Source organism: Squalius cephalus (assembly GCF_949319135.1).
Source record: "Squalius cephalus genome assembly, chromosome: 3".
NCBI classification, from domain to species: Eukaryota; Metazoa; Chordata; class Actinopteri; order Cypriniformes; family Leuciscidae; genus Squalius; species Squalius cephalus.
Window position 1 is genome coordinate 34,289,596 of NC_137124.1, and position 15,685 is coordinate 34,305,280.

General features: G+C 37.2%; 1 protein-coding gene across 3 annotated transcripts in view; it reads left to right on the forward strand.

Moving 5' to 3' along the window:
* Positions 1-15,323, forward strand: part of b4galnt4b (beta-1,4-N-acetyl-galactosaminyl transferase 4b) — a 91,488-nt gene extending 76,165 nt beyond the window's left edge. For all 3 annotated transcript variants that reach the window (XM_079866067.1, XM_079866068.1, XM_079866069.1), the window contains 11 exons: positions 4,687-4,830; positions 6,014-6,123; positions 7,082-7,182; positions 7,292-7,365; positions 8,525-9,788; positions 10,729-11,078; positions 11,617-11,770; positions 11,935-12,007; positions 12,936-13,089; positions 13,829-13,955; positions 14,656-15,323. In XM_079866067.1, coding sequence (XP_079722193.1) covers positions 4,687-4,830; positions 6,014-6,123; positions 7,082-7,182; positions 7,292-7,365; positions 8,525-9,788; positions 10,729-11,078; positions 11,617-11,770; positions 11,935-12,007; positions 12,936-13,089; positions 13,829-13,955; positions 14,656-14,770 — 2,666 coding nt within the window. In that variant the 3' untranslated portion in view covers positions 14,771-15,323. The remainder of the gene's footprint in view (positions 1-4,686; positions 4,831-6,013; positions 6,124-7,081; positions 7,183-7,291; positions 7,366-8,524; positions 9,789-10,728; positions 11,079-11,616; positions 11,771-11,934; positions 12,008-12,935; positions 13,090-13,828; positions 13,956-14,655) is intronic.
* The last annotated feature ends 362 nt before the right edge of the window (positions 15,324-15,685 follow it).

Genomic DNA, 15,685 nt, shown 5'->3' on the forward strand with positions numbered 1-15,685 from the left:
TTTTCAATCCTGCTCCTAGAGGGCTACTGTCCTGCAGAGTTTAGTTCCAACCTGCTTCAGCACACCTGCCTTTGAATATTCAAGTGATTCTGAAGAGCTTGATGAGCTGATTCAGGTGTGTTTGATTAGGGTTGGAACTAAACTTTGCAGGACAGTGGCCCTCCAGGAGCAGGATTGAAGACCTCTGATCTATTTGCTCTTCTTTGCACTGACATGTTTTGTTAATTTTCCTATACTTAAAGGAGCTGTATGTAAGATTGTGGCCAAAACTGGTACTGCAATCACTTTCAAATTACTGTATAGAGCGGTGTATCCCCTCCCCCTCCCCCTGACTCGAGGTTGCCAGATAGGCTGCAGGATCCAGCAGGAACGTAGGCTGCAGTTTGAATCTGCAGCTGTGGTAACTAGAGCAGAGCTGGCAACCCGGATTCAGAAACACTACTGACTTCGTGATTGGTAGATAGATGGAGGGCGGCGCTTCAGGCCAAAACACAAGATGACAACATCAACATCAGTTGAGGGCTGCAACTTCACTTTTTAAATGACAATATCCTGGCCATACTACTTTTGTCAGTGATATAAGTATTTGAAATGAACATGATTTCTTAATGTCTAGTGACATATCAGGGCCATTTTATGATTAATTGAAATACATTTCTTACATACAGCTCCTTTAAAGATGCCACAGTCACTGTATGCATGTGCTGCACTTTATTTGTACCATTTTGTTTTATTAGTATATTTTTATTTATCTTTTTACCTTTCTTTAGAATTTTTCCAGATCCAATACAGTCGGCTGCTTCGTTTGTCAACAACATTTTCTTTGCAAACTCTCCATTACACTGTGCCTCATTTACAAAACAATCTGCAGTCAAATTCTCTGAACAAACATACAATCCTCTTACTCAATCATTACACCAATAATAAAAACATTTTTTCCTGGCAGTGGTATCCTTCGGATATCTCCACAGAAATTAGTGTATTAGCTGTTTAAACAGGACACGTCAAATTGAACATTCCTTTGTGCCAGGTATAAACTAAACAGTACTTTGTCTGTTACGATAGTCACTGTGTCAGATTATGCAATTTTGACTACTAAATTCTTGTGTCGTTGACAAGAATCATGTCAGACTTCATATTGCTCCCCGACCAATCATCGCTAGTCGTCTTTAACGACATGCGTGATGCCATTGAGAAGGCAGAATTAGCGATTGACTTCACAAGAGCATAAACAAACAATACTAGCCTAATGCTAATTCCAGTTCTCACCGGGTCTCTGAGATTCTTCCGGTATAATTTGCGTGGTAGTCCCTGGACAAAACAACATATAGGTAGGAGAATTGTTGCCATAGCTCCATGAACCTTTCCTCCATTGCATAATTCCACCTAGCATCACCAATACAATCGTTACTCTTTCGTTTTGCTGTGTTTGAAAGCTGTGTAAGGAAGATATCTGTGCTCATATTGGGCAACGTCACTGATTGTCATGTCGTGAAGCGTCCACTGACACACTATACGAGATGAAACGATCATTCTTGCATCCCGAAGGCCATTGTCGTTTATGAACCTCCACAACAACTTAGGTCAAATGGATTGTGCCTAAATCAGGCTGATATCATGTGGTCTGAACCCGTCATTACGCTTCCATTTACTCTTCCTTTTGTCCTCTTGTCAGCAGACTCAAGTGCTTGGAGTGCATGAGAAAGCATCTGTATAGCAACTCTATCCAGTGTAGACAGCGTCAGTGATTATAATGGGTTCTATTTGCTTTTAATGCAATGCTCACATCCTGTGTAAGCAAGTGTCAGCCATTAAGCGACTGGATGCCAGCGGGTGGAGCCTATGGTGCAATGATGTAAAGCTATTAATCGATGTCTTGCTCTGGAGGCAGTCATATGCAAATGTATTTGCCCATGTAATATCACAAATCCCACAATATATAAAAAAATCTGTTTTGGGAGCTTGATTAAAAAAAATGCTTTGTTGGTAATGAAACAAAGTTTCATAGCTTAAAATGTCTTTAAGCTATGAAACTTATAGGATGTTTTAATGGAACAAATAGCTTACAGTATATGTCAAAAGATCAAGGCAAATTTGATTTATCATATCATGACCCCTTTAAAGTGATATCTTTGTACTCTAAGGTACTAATATGAACCTACTAGGAGTAGATAAAATACAAAGTTATCCCTTTAAGGGTATTGCCCAGTTTGTTATTTTACCTTTATTATTCAAAAATAAGATAAAACATCTGCAAATTATGAACAAAAGGACAAATGCATTTACATGCATTTAGCAGACGCTTTTATCCAAAGCGACTTACAAGAGCCAACAATATTTGTAATATTTGCAAGTTAGAAAGAGGAGAAATGCAGAGACAAAATAGAAGAAAGTTTGTTTGAGATTTTATTCTATTTTATGTCCAATTAAATTAGCTTGTTATGTGTCTGTTCAATAATCAATAAAGCCATATGGCCTATGACTAAAGCTTTAAAGCTTCAACAGCATCAACGGACACATCAGTCAAAGTCAAAGTCTTTTTAGCCTATAATGGCACAACTCTGCTCCATCTCTTTGTTCTTTGTCTTCATATTGGATGTTACTCTAGGCTATCCCTTTATACTTTCTCTTTTCATCCCTCTGTCAGTACCACGTGCTTTCTTTCAGCATTTCTAGCATCAGTGTAGACAGACTATAACTTGACTGATAGACTATAACTTATACTTGCCCAGTAACATATTTGCAGTAGATTGATATGACTAATTAAAGTGTGTTTTCATCAGCGGCTAGCTGAGCAGACACTGTTGTGAGCTCTCATAATGTCAGGAGAAAAGCCGTAATGAATATAGTCTCCCTCTCACAAACACACGCGCACACACACACACACACACACACACACACACACATACACACACACCTGCATGCTTCAGTGCCCATAGACTGATCTCTAAGGGATTGTCTTAAAGCACGGGAAGTGTGTGTGAGCCTGGTTGCATCTCTTTATGCCTTAGGGAAGTGTCCATACAAAAAAATAAATAATAAAATAAAATGAAACTGATCCAACCAGAAATTAGGTTTCCCAGAGGGAGGTTGGATTTTGAATTTGAAGCCTAACAGTGTGGAAAGTGTTGAAGAGTAACATGTTTATTGATGGTCTGTACTGGCTCCAGATTTAGTGTAAAGATGTAATGCTATAAAAGCTGAACTAAAATATGCAGTCCATAACTCACCTCCTCTCTGGTGCAGTTTGGCTCTGTGTCAGTGAAATGTCACTTTAAACTTTGCAGTTGTGGTGACAAGCAGCAAGCATCTTGTTTCCTGAATTCTCCTAAGTTTTCAATCTTTCACGTAATATAAGTGAATGCTGTGAAATTAATTTGAGACATTTAAAATGATACCAAACATGAAAGAGAAAAAAACTATATATTTACAAGATACGTCTTATAACACAAGATATGTGTTATCGACATTCTTAGTGAACTTTCAATGACTTGAGCCAGGGTGAAAGGAGGGGTGTAGGTAGAAAGAGGCTCATAGATAAGTGAGGAGAGAAGTCTGGGCAAAGCATTGTCTTATGCTCTTTCTTTGAGATCTCTCCAGATGAGTGAGTTTTATTGTTTTATTGCAGGTAAGGATTCTCAAGTTCAGTCTTGGCAGAAATCCATCCTTACAGTATTTTTACAATTTAAAATAACAATAATAATAACTTTAAAATGTCATTTATTCCTGTGATGGCAAAGCTGTATTTTCAGCATCATTACTCCAGTCTTCAGTGTCACGTGATCCTTCAGAAATCATTCTAATATGCTGATTTGAGGATCAAGACACATTTCTTATTAATATTAAAAGTAGTGCTGCTTTATGTTTTTGTGGAAACTGATTTAAAAAAACAAAACATTTTTTTTGTGATGAATATAAAGTTCAAATGAACAACATTTATTAATTTTGTAACAATGTAAAACTCTTTTCTGTCACTTTTGATCAATTTAAGGTGTCCTCGCTGAATAAAATGATCAGTTTCTTTGAGGAAACAAAAAATATCTGACCCCAAACTTTTAAATGGAAGTTAATGCCCATTTGTCACATTAAATAATCATGTTAACACATACCTTTTGAAAGTGTGGGACCATGTGGAAAATCTAGGATTCAAAATAAACCTGTAAAATTTGGGATTTTTAGGATTAAAACAAAGGATATTTTTTGCTAAATGAATATTATAGGTCACTAATCAAATTATTACATTTGTGGCATTGATCATGTGACTCTCTAAAGATAGTCAGATATTCTTGCTTACATTGAAATGCAAGTAAATGCAATTTCTCTTTGAAGTTGGATCATTCTTAAATCATGTATTAGTACTACAGTATATTGCTATTTTCTGGTATTTAGACAATTCTAAAATTCATGTTTATTTTTAATTTCAACTTTTCATTCATATAGTTATGCTGATAGTTATGCTTTAAACATATAATAAAAAAAATTGCAATAGTATCTACACTACAGGGGTCTGAGTATAAAGTATGCCACTCCATTTATTTTTCAGCGATATATTCCTGCAATGATGCTACCATTTCTATAATGGCAAACTAACAGCACAGGTTGTTGAATGTTAGTATGACAGCTGATTTAAATTTAGATGCTGTCTCTCACTGTCCTTATTCTCTCTCTTCTCTGTGTTTTTGACAGATGAATCCAGTCTGAAGATGAACAGTGTTCATCACATCCCACAGACACTGGCCAGTCACTCTCTCGCTCTACAGGTTAAGCACCGGACAGAGACACATTCTGCAGACATGCTCAAACCAGATCCACGAGACACCTTCTACAAGAGTGAGTATTCCCAATGGTGTGTATGCAAATTCACAGATTCAGTTCACTGTTCTCCTTTGTGAATCATCCATTTCACCTGATCGAACTGAGCCTCTAGTTCGATCATTGCCTATCTGGATACTACTCTTTGCCTAGTAAATAATTGATATAACATATCATATTACACTAATGTTTAAAAGTTTAGATTTTTTAATGTCTTTGAAAATCTCTTATGCTCACCAAGGCTGCATTTATTTGATCAGATTTTTTTCAATTTTAATATATTTTACATTTTAATTCATTCCTGTGATGGCAAAGCTGAACAGCAGCAATTACTCCAGTCTCTAGTGTCACATCATCCTTCAGAAATTATTTTAATATGATGACTTAGTACTGAAACATTTCTTGTTTCTATTGTGACATTATATCCAAGTGAAATGGCTTCTTGAATGAGAAAAAACATGGGACTTTGATTGGATTGGTTGGATTGTTGTCATTTGCTTTTGCTGTTATCTCAAGTGAGTGACAGGTTTCTGGATCAGAGAGGTTAGTCACACCCTTGTGCTGTGCTGATGAACACATAGAATGTTCAAAAGGCAGCATTTATTTGAAACAAATTTTTTTCTGACATTATATATAATTACTTGTCCTGGAAGTGCCAGAACTTGGTATATAATTTATTTATTTTTATTTTATTTTTTCATGATGATCTTGTAATAGAACTGACAGCTAATTTTGAAATGATGGTTCAATCAGCACTGAATAAAAAAGTCTACATGTATGTTATGCCTGCATGTTCATTCTAAACTGTTCATATGTGACACTATTACGTGTATGTATGGCTGTGGTTGGTGAACAAAAACAGCCATCTATCTGGATAGACAGTGGGTTGCAGTTGTGCTAATGTTTAATTGCTAGTTGTGTGGAAGCTTTGCAGTGCACTGGTAGGTCCATATGGTGTTGTAGATATAATGTCAGCTTGTTAGAAGCAACACCACGGAATATGTGACAGTCAGGACTGAGGTGCATTTAGTGGATGTAAATGCGCAAGCTTATAGTGATGAATGGAAGCCATTGGGAATCTGTATGAAAACCAGCTAATTTGCTAAAATGTTTGTGGTGAGCAGCTATTTGTAACAGCTATTTAAACTGTCCCATCAAATTGTGTGAATTGTCCCATTTGATGACATATTTGTTATCCTAGTTCCCATGATAGATCGGTCCAGGCTGGAGAATGTTCTGCCATCGTGTGTCTACTCTCCTACGTATGTGGTGAAGGACTTCCCTATCGCACGCTATCAAGGCCTGCAGTTTGTAAGTTGTAACAGTCTCACCAAACAGGTTTTTAGCTGCTAATTTCTGATAAACAATTTTATAACATTTTTAATAATTATTTAGTTTTATAAGTAGGATATTGAAAACTTTTCATGAAAATGTAGTGGAGGGGTTCTCAACCAGGGGCCTGGGACCCACTAGGGGGCCTCAGCACACTTCCGAAGGGGGCCACATGATGGCTTAATTTTTTTTTTAAACAAAGCAGACGTTAAAATAAACAGCTAAAAATAAAGATGTTAACTGATATCATATTTTTCATTTCAATTCGTTCCCTCAACAACTGTCACACTGGATATATGAGGGAATTTTAAAAACATAATTTCTAGACCGGAAAAAGTCATTGAATGTTTTTAATTCTTTAAAAATGTATATACAATATCATTTTCTAGTGATGCCAAGCTGTGATCATTTGTTTTAATGATTAAAATAAAACATATCATAATGAATATGACTGTGAAATCATGTACATTTAAAAAATCTAAATAACTTTTTTCCACTTAAGAAAACCTTTTATGTAATGGAAAGGTTCCATGGATGTTAAAGTTTCTTTGTGGAACCATAGATGCCAACAAAGAACCTTTATTTTTAAGGAGTGTGCCACTCCTAGTTTATGTAAATAAGCAGCTTTGTCATTGCAGCCACAAATATCTTGGCCTTTGAATATTGTCTTGGACAGTGGTCCCCCAAAAAAGGTTGAGAACCACTGATATCTAAATATCTCTTTGAATATGTTTCTGAGCTTAGAGCAAACAGTGCCCTCTTTTGGCCATTACTGTTCAACACAGGGGTGGTGCATCTGTTATATCTCATGCTATCCAATTACAGTCACTGTTTTTAATTCTTCCAATTGTCTTATTTGATAATTTTGTCCATAATATTTATGCATGTACCAAAAATCACTACCAGTTTTCTCATATTCGTATGTGTTCTCAACCAGGTCTACCTTTCCTATGTATATCCCAATGACTTCACCAGACTTACCCATATGGAGAAAAAGAACAAATGCTTCTACCGAGAGTCCCCTGTCTACTTAGAAAAGTATGAGTCCCAACTGATCATGACAAGAAATTAGGCAATCAGTCAATATCTAAATGCATAAATAAAAAAGGTAAGCATGGCCCTGTCATTCTTTTGAATTGTCATATAGATTTGGCTTCTATAAGTACATGAAGATGGATGAGGAGGAGGATGACCAGCCTGTTTTCTTCCCCAAACCTGATGGTCTGTGTTCAGCTGGGATCTTAATAACAGATAAGAATTCAGCAGCTGTTTCCTCTCTTTAAAATCTCACCATGACATCTGTAATGAGCCAAGCGACATGTGTGTTCCCAAGGTTCAAAATTAACACAGGCCAGACGCCAAATGTGAGTAGAAATGGGCTTTGAAGAGTAAATAAAACAGCTGGCCACCAACTTTATTAGGATCATTACATGGTTTATGTTACACTATTAGAAAGATACCATTTGATTTACTGATACAAAGACCTATATTATGGCACAATATCAGAGTTTAACTACACAATTACCATGCCCAAAAAAGTGTGGTAAAAATAGTATTGTGATAGCTATAGAAATCTTGAAAAACATTTATCAAGTCAAATTCATCTTTAACTTAATTTCATGATTTTTTTGAGTCAAACTCAAAATATGAGTGTCGGGAAACTTAGAGAGTTCATAGCCATAGTGTTGAACAATTGTGTGTCTTTTTTACAGAATCTTAAAAAAATATAAAAAAATCCCTCACTGATGAACTTACTTTTTTGGGGTGCAGGCAGTCTTGCTTTTTCTGTCTGTTATCTCCTTTGACATGATTTTGTGCGGCAGTAGCTACACACTGCGTCGTTTCTTTTCCCCCCATGTTATGACAGGTGGCAAACAGCGTCAAGGTGCAGTACCGCCACCTACTTTGTTGGAGTGTCAAACAGACAGTGGTACTGGGTTATTTAAGATATTATCATATGCGTAGTATTAACATGAGAACAATATTTCTTTCTTTCTTTCTTTTTTTTTTTATGCTTATCGTTAATGCCGGCATATTACGACACCCCTAGTACAAAGTTCCTACATTAAGCCACTAAAACAAAAATATTTGAGGAAAATATTTTTGTTCTGGTGCAGTTTCCCTAATGAGTGGCTCCATTTCATATATAATTCAAGTGCATTGTGTGTCAAAAATTACCACACAATTTGGACTGCTGCAACATGCTGTGTGCAACAGCATTATTGGAAGGCCTGGAAATGATAATGGTTAGCCGTAGATTTCTATCAACATCGCAACACATGTCACCGACTCTTGAATCATGTCATTAAGCAATTCTCATTTCAGATTATATTAATTATTTAAAGGGTGTTAGTTTGATGGGGCTCGTCTCTTTTGACAGATTTCCTGGAGGAGGAAGAGGGTGTCGACCCAGAGGAGACAATCAACTCCAGCAACCGGCCAGTCAGGAGGACCAGTCAACCCTATCAGACGTCAAGGATTACAGCCTCCTCAAAGCCTGATAGATTAGACACGGGTTCAAAGAGCCACGTCTTACAGCAAGAGAGGCAATACAATCAGTTAAAAGAGCAAGAAAGGAGTAAAATAACTATAGGGGGGAGGTTTTATAAACACACTCTGGTGGTGGATGATGAAATGACAGAAATAAGGCAAAGAAAGGCAAAGGGTAGTGCAGGTGCATTAGAGTCTCAAAGTGGGTCTCTAAATGAACAGACGGAAGCGAGCGAGGAGCACAGGTACTCCCAAACACCTGCACTGGTTCAGAAAGGCCGTTTTTTAACATGGCAACTCCCTGACTCGGGACTGCCAAACAGGAGTAAACTTAGAGAAACTGTTAGTCCACCTGTGAAGGGAAGATCCCCCTTTAAGCTTCCTCATAAGTCCTCTCTCTATGTTTTGGCTAATAGGATTATAGGTAGCGCAGGCAAGCCTGTGTTTGGGACAAGTGTGGAGAAAGAGACTAATACCAACAAAATTTACATCACTAGACCCCGTCCGCCAGTAAGCAGACCAAAGCCTCCTGTGGAAGTGTTTCCTGGTGTCTTCCTTCATCAATCTAGAAAGACCAAGAGGCTTGTGGATTTAAGTTCAAAATGGAGGTCTTTACAAACCCAAGCCGCTGCTTCTCTCCCATGGCCGGACTTCTCCTTAATGGGGCATAAGACTTCCACCCAAACCGCCCTGTTAAAGCACAGCCATCCTTCCTTGCCTACAGAGCCTGGGCCTCATAATAAGGGCGACCCTACCGCCTTCATATCAGATCCAGACAGCGTGCCCCCGTCAAGCTCAGAAAAGAGAGGCCACCCTGGGCTAAACTCGTCTGAGAACAGCCGGCCTCCGGAGGTGCAGCCAACAAAGGTCTCGGAAATGCCTGAGGGATCGGACATGGCTCCTCAGAGCAGGGGTCTTGAAGAAGGAGAGATGTCCGAGTACAGTTACGAGGAGGCCCAAGTGAGGCCGAGTTTGAAAGAGGAGGCCATCAACTGGCAGCGCACCTTCAGCGTGAATCCTGTGGACTTTGAGCTGCTGAGGTCGGACTGGAACGACCTGAGGTGTAACATCTCAGGAAATCTGCAGCTCGCCGAGAACGAGGTCGTTGATGTGATCTCACAGTACATGGAGAGGCTGAACGAGCGGAATGGAGGGTGAGTGTGTGGGAGCAAATGAAGATACAGTACTTAAAGGATGGTTCACCCAAAAATAGCAACTCTGTCATTAATTAAATGCCCTCATGTTGGTATAAACCAGTATGATTTTCTTTCTTCTACAAAATTTTGAAGGATCTGCTGGTTAATTTTTCGTCAATTTTACAAATAATGAACTTGGACCTTTCAAAATAAAAGTGCATTCCGTATTTATTTTTCACCATAAAAGATATCCATATTAACTGGGAATTATACTGAAGTTTTCTGAAGCTATTCAATAGTTTTGTATGAGAATTATTTTAGTTGTTGATTACTTCACCTTTGATGAACTTCTATGACTGGATCAATGAGTCAATGAGTTGAACTCAAGAATTGGAAATCATTCAGGTTTTTGTGTACTAAATCAACCAGTTTATGAAAAGAACTGAGTTAGGAGAACAGTTTGTTCACAAATCGGACACCTCCCTCTCATGCAAAGGCAGCGTTTAAATAGTCTTAAAGATACAGCAGAAGAAGAAGAAGAAAAAAAGGTTTTAATACTATGAATAATTATACAGAAGGCATAAAATGTATTTACAAAATAAATTATGACTATTTTAGATGTAGACAACTTTACTACCAATATGGACCACAGTGAAAAAAATGACCCCTTTAAATATTTGTGTGGGTTTTTCCTGCTGAGCCTGCAGCTCAAGTGTACATTTTGAACGCTCCTGCTGTTAAGCACTTTCTCAGTGGGCCGCTTTATGCAGATTTATCGAATAACAAATGGGAAAGCTTTATTACCCCTGACACAACTAGATTAAACATGATGTGTGATGTTACAGTATGTGCTTATATTTTACATGCACATATTCCTCATTGTCTCTTTGAAGTTGACTCTATTTACAATACCGCTGTCTCTTTTTCTAACTGTTTCTTCTTTTTGCCTCTCTATCAGGATCTACACTTTGGTCCGAATTGTAAATGTAGAGAAGCGGAGAGATTCAGCTAGGGGCAACCGTTATTTGGTGGAACTATTGTTGATGGAGGGAGGAAAAAGAGTGGTGCGCCTGTCTGACTACATCTATCTGCTGTTGCACCGCAGTCGACATGAGGAGGGAATTGAGAGCAGAGAGGGAACTATGCCCTCGTCCCACCATAGACCCTCCAAAAAACCTCCACCCAGCGGCTCCAGTACCCAAACACACAACATCACACTCTGGAGCACCAGCTGGGCCAAACCCCTGCTCTGCCAGCCAGCCATGTTAGAATGGAGACATGACGTGATGGTACACTTTGTTGTACCAGGTATTTATAATGAATAAGAATTCCTGTTTATATGCATTTTTGGGAAATGGGTACTGACTTGACCTGTAAATGATCATTTCAATTATAGCCATAATCTGATACACTACTTTTCAAAAGTTTGGGGTCGGTAAGATTTTTTTAATAGAAATTATTACTTTTATTGATCAAGGACACATTCATTTGATCATCAAAGACAGTAAAGCTATTTTTGTTAACTTTCTATATCAAAGTATCCAGAATTTTTTTTTTATCACAGTTTAAACAAAAATATTAAGCAGCAAAACTGTATTCAAGGACCAAATCAGCATATTTGAATGATTTCTGAAGGATCACTGAAGACTGGAGTAATGATGCTGAAAATTCAGCTTTGCCATCACAGGAATTAATTACATTTTAACATATTAAAACAGAAAACAGTTATTTTGAATTGTCGTACATTTTGTACTGTTTTTCTGAATACATAATAAATGCAGCCTTGCATAAAAGACATAAAACTTACGGTTTCATAGCCACTCATCTGAGATGTCTTCTGTGGCAGTGAAGAATCAGGCTCGCTGGGTGCAGCAGTTTATCTCAGATATGGAGCTCCTGCACCTTGAGACCAAGGATGAGAATTTCAGCGTGATCATCGTTGACTTCCAGAGCGAAGACATGGATGTGGAGCAGGCACTGAAGGAGAGCACTGTGCCCAGGTGAATACTGAGTTCTTCTTTCCACTTTTATCTGAGCAGGTGTCCCTGCATATGTCTTCTAGAAGATCCCTGCCTTCATGCGAGTCCTGTTGTTGGACGCACAAACTGTTTGTACTTGAGAACCTAACCCTGTTTTTTTCCTGTTCTTGGCTGTGTGTGTGTAGGTATGAGTATCTGAGACGTGAAGGGAACTTCGAGAGATCGTCTGGTTTGCAGATGGGCGTGGACAACATAAAGGTAAGAAAAAATAAAAGACTTTACAGTATTTGTGAGTCAACAGCTTGTAACGATTAGATCCACAGAAGACAAAGATCATTATAAAAGAACATAAGCTTTATTATGAACTCAGAATAACAAGCAACAAACAAAACAGCGTGCTAGTGCACAAACAACAACCAACAATTAACTGAGGGACCAAAGGAACTTAAGTAGTGGCACAAAAAAGGTTAATAAGGAGACACAGCTGAACTAAGAGGACTAATCACATCAGTAACCATGGCAACACATAAGTGGCGGGAAACTAGACAAAGGACTGAATGAAAACAAAAACTGAATGTAACTGTGACATCTATTATAAAAAAATTTTTTTAAAGTTATTGTGGTGCTCCTTAAAAATGTTATTTAATTATGTAATTACATTACTTTTAATGGAAAGTGTTTTTTTTTTAGCTGATTTGAAGATCTAACTCTTCCAGAATTAAAGTTTTAATTCTTTAATTCTAGAAGGTATTTATTAGTGTTCCAAGGTGGTGTTTTAGTGTCTGCCAATCTTTGTCCACCTGACATAATTTGCAATAGTAGTTTAGTGTCTACATTGAGAAATCAAAATGGTGTAGGATTTACTCGAAATAATTTTCATTCATACAAATAATTATTAAAAAAAACACTGAAGTAAATGTGATTAAGATGTGCAAAATGTGCTACAGTTATCTTTGTTTACACTGTACATTATGGAGAAATATTAGGTTTATGGTTGTATTTGTCCATAAATTATACAGAACATAATGTAATTTTTTTTTTTAAATCTAAATTATAAAAAAATGTGAAAGTGATTATACATATGTAACATATTTACACATTTTCTCCAAAAAGTCGGTGACACAAAGCATTTTACTTGTTGCACGCTACCCCCAGCACTGGTGATGGTATAACATGTAATTTCCAGGACAGTCACAGCATAGTGTTCTTGTGTGACCTGCACATCCACTTCCCTCACAATATCCTGGAGACCATTAGGAAACACTGTGTGGAAGGCAGATTGGCTTTCGCACCCATCGTCATGAGACTGGACTGTGGGAGCTCACCTCTGGAGCCTGATGGTAAGACATATACACAGACACATTTAGAGACAGCTGCTAAACACATACACAACACATTTGCTTAAACACCAGTTGTGCATAATGTGTCTGATTCTATTTCTCGCAAATCCTGTTTGTATTTAAATGGAGTCATATTGCTCTGCTTTAGACATAATGCCTATAGTTTACTTTGTATGTATTTTTGTATTTTCTCTGTGTGTGTGTGTGCGTGTGTGTGTGTGTGTGTGTGTGTGTGTGTGTGTGTGTGAGAAACTGTTATAACAAATTTTCAAAGAACAGATTTTCATATTTAAGTAATTTATTTAACCAGTTGTGTTATACCGTAAGCAGGATTGATATGTGATATTAAAAGCGGACTTTTGAAATGTTACATCTGATTATATAACTGGTTATTTATCGGGAGACAGGCTAATTGAATTTTTTTTTCTCTCAGTTGCTTTTGTCAAACATATTTTTTGCCAAAAACAAATAATGTTACTCAATTTGAATATTCATTCTGATTGGTCAATATGTTCATCAGGCAGTCTGCCTCCTCATGTGATTTCCCTCACATAGGGTACCACATATGAATGCATTCTCAAATTAAATTGTTTTATACAATATATGCATCTACAGTAGGCTATGTACTGTACATTGGAATGAAATACATGAAATAAATGTGTTTAGAATAAATTTCAGAGACTGAGGGAATGCCACTGCCAGTGTACATTTATCTTATGTCTCCAATTTTCACACACAGGCTTTTGGGAAGTGAATGGTTTTGGCTTGTTTGGAATTTATAAATCAGATTTTGATAAAATTGGTGGGATGAACACAGAGGAGTTTAAAGACCGCTGGGGAGGAGAAGACTGGGAGTTGCTCGACAGGTAACTGCATTTTTTTCTATTGGGAATGCCAATTGGCTTTGGTAACACTGTACAATAAGGTCCCATTAACATTAGTTAATGCTAACATTAATTAAAAATGATCAGTACATTCGTTACAGTATTTTTTAATCTTTGTCAACTTTAGTTAATAAAAAATACAACTGTTCATTGTTAGTTCATCTTAACTTCAGGGTCCATACAGATTTAACCATTATGTGATATTTTCTTTACCTTTTTGAACATAGAAACTGCATCTCTGTCCTGTTCTTTTTGTATACATTGCAGAATAAATAAATGGATATAAAATTATTGCCCTGGGAGCAAAACTCAGTAACCACTCAATTTTGTCAAAAGGTTTCTTAGAATGTGATCTGTCCCGTGACAGACAGGTGTGGCTTAATTAAGAATGTGAAATGTAATATTTAATCAATCATTCAAAAACATAATGTGGTTACACTTTATTTTAAGTGTCACGATGTAGTGACACTTATTTAAGTACTGAGGAATATTAATGAACTATACAGGATTAGGACTTGGTTTAGTTGCATGTAATTGTGCATAATAATTTATAGTTATTCCTACAGCAACATGTAACAAGAACATTGTAAAATAAAGTGTTACCAAACTTCTCAGTTTCAGTGTTGGTGTAATTACTGTTTTTTGCCTCTCTTCCTCCATCACATCTGCGCTCTTCTCTCAGGGTTCTGCAGAACGGACTAGAGGTAGAAAGACTGCGACTGAGGAACTTTTACCACTATTTCCACTCTAAGCGGGGCATGTGGAACATTCCTATTAAAAGACCATCTCAAGGATAAGAGAAGAGCACAGAGGACCCTGCTGTTGTTTCTGGCTGGCTAGCTGTGGGTGTGTAGTGGTAATTTCCGCCCCAGATGACGCTCTTACATTGGAACATGGGCCTGCCACACTGTATTTGACGTGAGCATTGGACTTTGATAAACAACATTTTATTTAAGGGCTTTGCCAAACTTTTAATTGATGGGTAAAACATGAATCTATGAGGACACCAGGAGCTAACAGTGGATAATTGAAGGCACTTGCACATGAGACATTTGTAAATGCTTATTTGTCAATCTTCGAATTGAAAAGAAATGTGAAGAGAAGGGGTTGTCCAATATTCTGCAGTTTGTCTCTTTATTTCAAACGTACTGAGTAGTTTAAAATAGTGGAGGTTTATTCAAAGTGCTTATTATAGAGGGTGTCAAAATATAAAGAGTGCTAGACCTATACAGTAATCCAGACAAGTTTTTTGATGAAGGGATAATTTCTGTGAAATTGTTTGTAGAGGATTTAGGTATACTTTTTCCCCCTGTTAAAATTTCTTATTTTAAAGAATAAATAAAGTTCATTAAAATGAGTCTCGTTCAGGTATTATTTCAGCATAGTCCTACTAACCGCCACTCGAGGGCACACATGTGCATCTAACAGATGCAGGGACCTTTCTAGTATACCTCTTTCTGGCCCATACTAAATTTGATTAAGAGAGCTGCTATTTATTGCCTATTAACTCTATACTAATCAGATTAATTCCTTACTGAATTTGTTCCCCAATACAAGTAATGGCATTTGAAATTTTGTTTTTTACGTTTTTCTTTTTTAAGAAAAACTAATCAAATTCAAATCCAATCATTTGTGATAGATTGTTTTTAGATGGAATAATTAAATAAAAACGATCCAAAGGCCAAAACTGAATCTTTAGTAATGACCGAACA